General features: G+C 75.1%; 1 protein-coding gene across 1 annotated transcript in view; it reads left to right on the top strand.

Annotated features, from left to right (window-relative positions):
- The window catches only part of CHLNCDRAFT_144280 (hypothetical protein), a gene marked incomplete at both ends in the record, with an annotated part of 7,135 nt that overhangs the window by 900 nt on the left and 5,465 nt on the right, over positions 1-770 (top strand). The window contains 2 exons of the mRNA XM_005848828.1: positions 59-88; positions 219-728. Of these exons, the coding sequence (XP_005848890.1) occupies positions 59-88; positions 219-728 (540 nt within the window). The remainder of the gene's footprint in view (positions 1-58; positions 89-218; positions 729-770) is intronic.

Raw genomic sequence — 770 nt, 5'->3', positions numbered from 1 at the left:
CACGGTGGCGTGCCTGGCGAGTGATCTGAGCCTCCAGGGCTCCTTCACTGCACACCAGGGCCGGGTGCACGGCCTAGAGTGGGTCAAGGTGCGGGCCGTGGCCCTGACCGCCGCGCGCTGGCCTAGCCTGGCTGCCGCTGCACACCGCTGCCGTGCACCACGCCGCCGCTCCGCACAGCGACACCTCCTCCCCCTTTGTGCCTCGCGTGTGGGTGCAGGGTAAGCTGCTGACGGTGGGCGAGGATGGGGAGGGCCTGAGGAACGTGCACCTCAAGGGCTGGGCCGTGGAAGGCCTGCGGCCGGGCGCCAGCCCCGCCGTCGCCGCGCAGCCCTGCCGCCTGCTGCCCAGCGCTCCCAAGGCATCCGCCGCCGCGGGCGAGGGCAGCCTGTCGGCGGCCGCGCTGCACTGCGCCGAGTGGCCTGCGGTGAGCGTGGCGCTGGGCCTGTCCACCGGGGCTGTGCACACGCTGAAAGCTGACGTGGCAAAGGGCCGGGTGGCGGCCCCGGTGCCCGCTGCCGCGCTGCGTGACGGCGGCGGCCCCGGCGGCATCACCGCCCTCCACTTTGTGGCTGGCAGCGGCGGCAACAGCGGCAGCAGCGGCACCTCCGCGGGGGCCGCAGACCTCCACCTGTTTGCGGTGGGCGGCGCGCGGCTGGCGGCATTTGATGTCCGCACGGGGCACCGGGTGGTGGAGGAGGAGTGCGGCGCGCCGCGCGGCTGCACCGCAGTAAGCGCACGCGGCGAGCTGATGCTGGCGGCCCCCGAAGCC

This window comes from Chlorella variabilis (genome assembly GCF_000147415.1).
Source record: "Chlorella variabilis unplaced genomic scaffold CHLNCscaffold_7, whole genome shotgun sequence".
NCBI classification, from domain to species: Eukaryota; Viridiplantae; Chlorophyta; class Trebouxiophyceae; order Chlorellales; family Chlorellaceae; genus Chlorella; species Chlorella variabilis.
The sequence above is the reverse complement of the archived record's forward strand: the minus strand, read 5'-3'. Positions and strand labels throughout refer to the sequence as shown.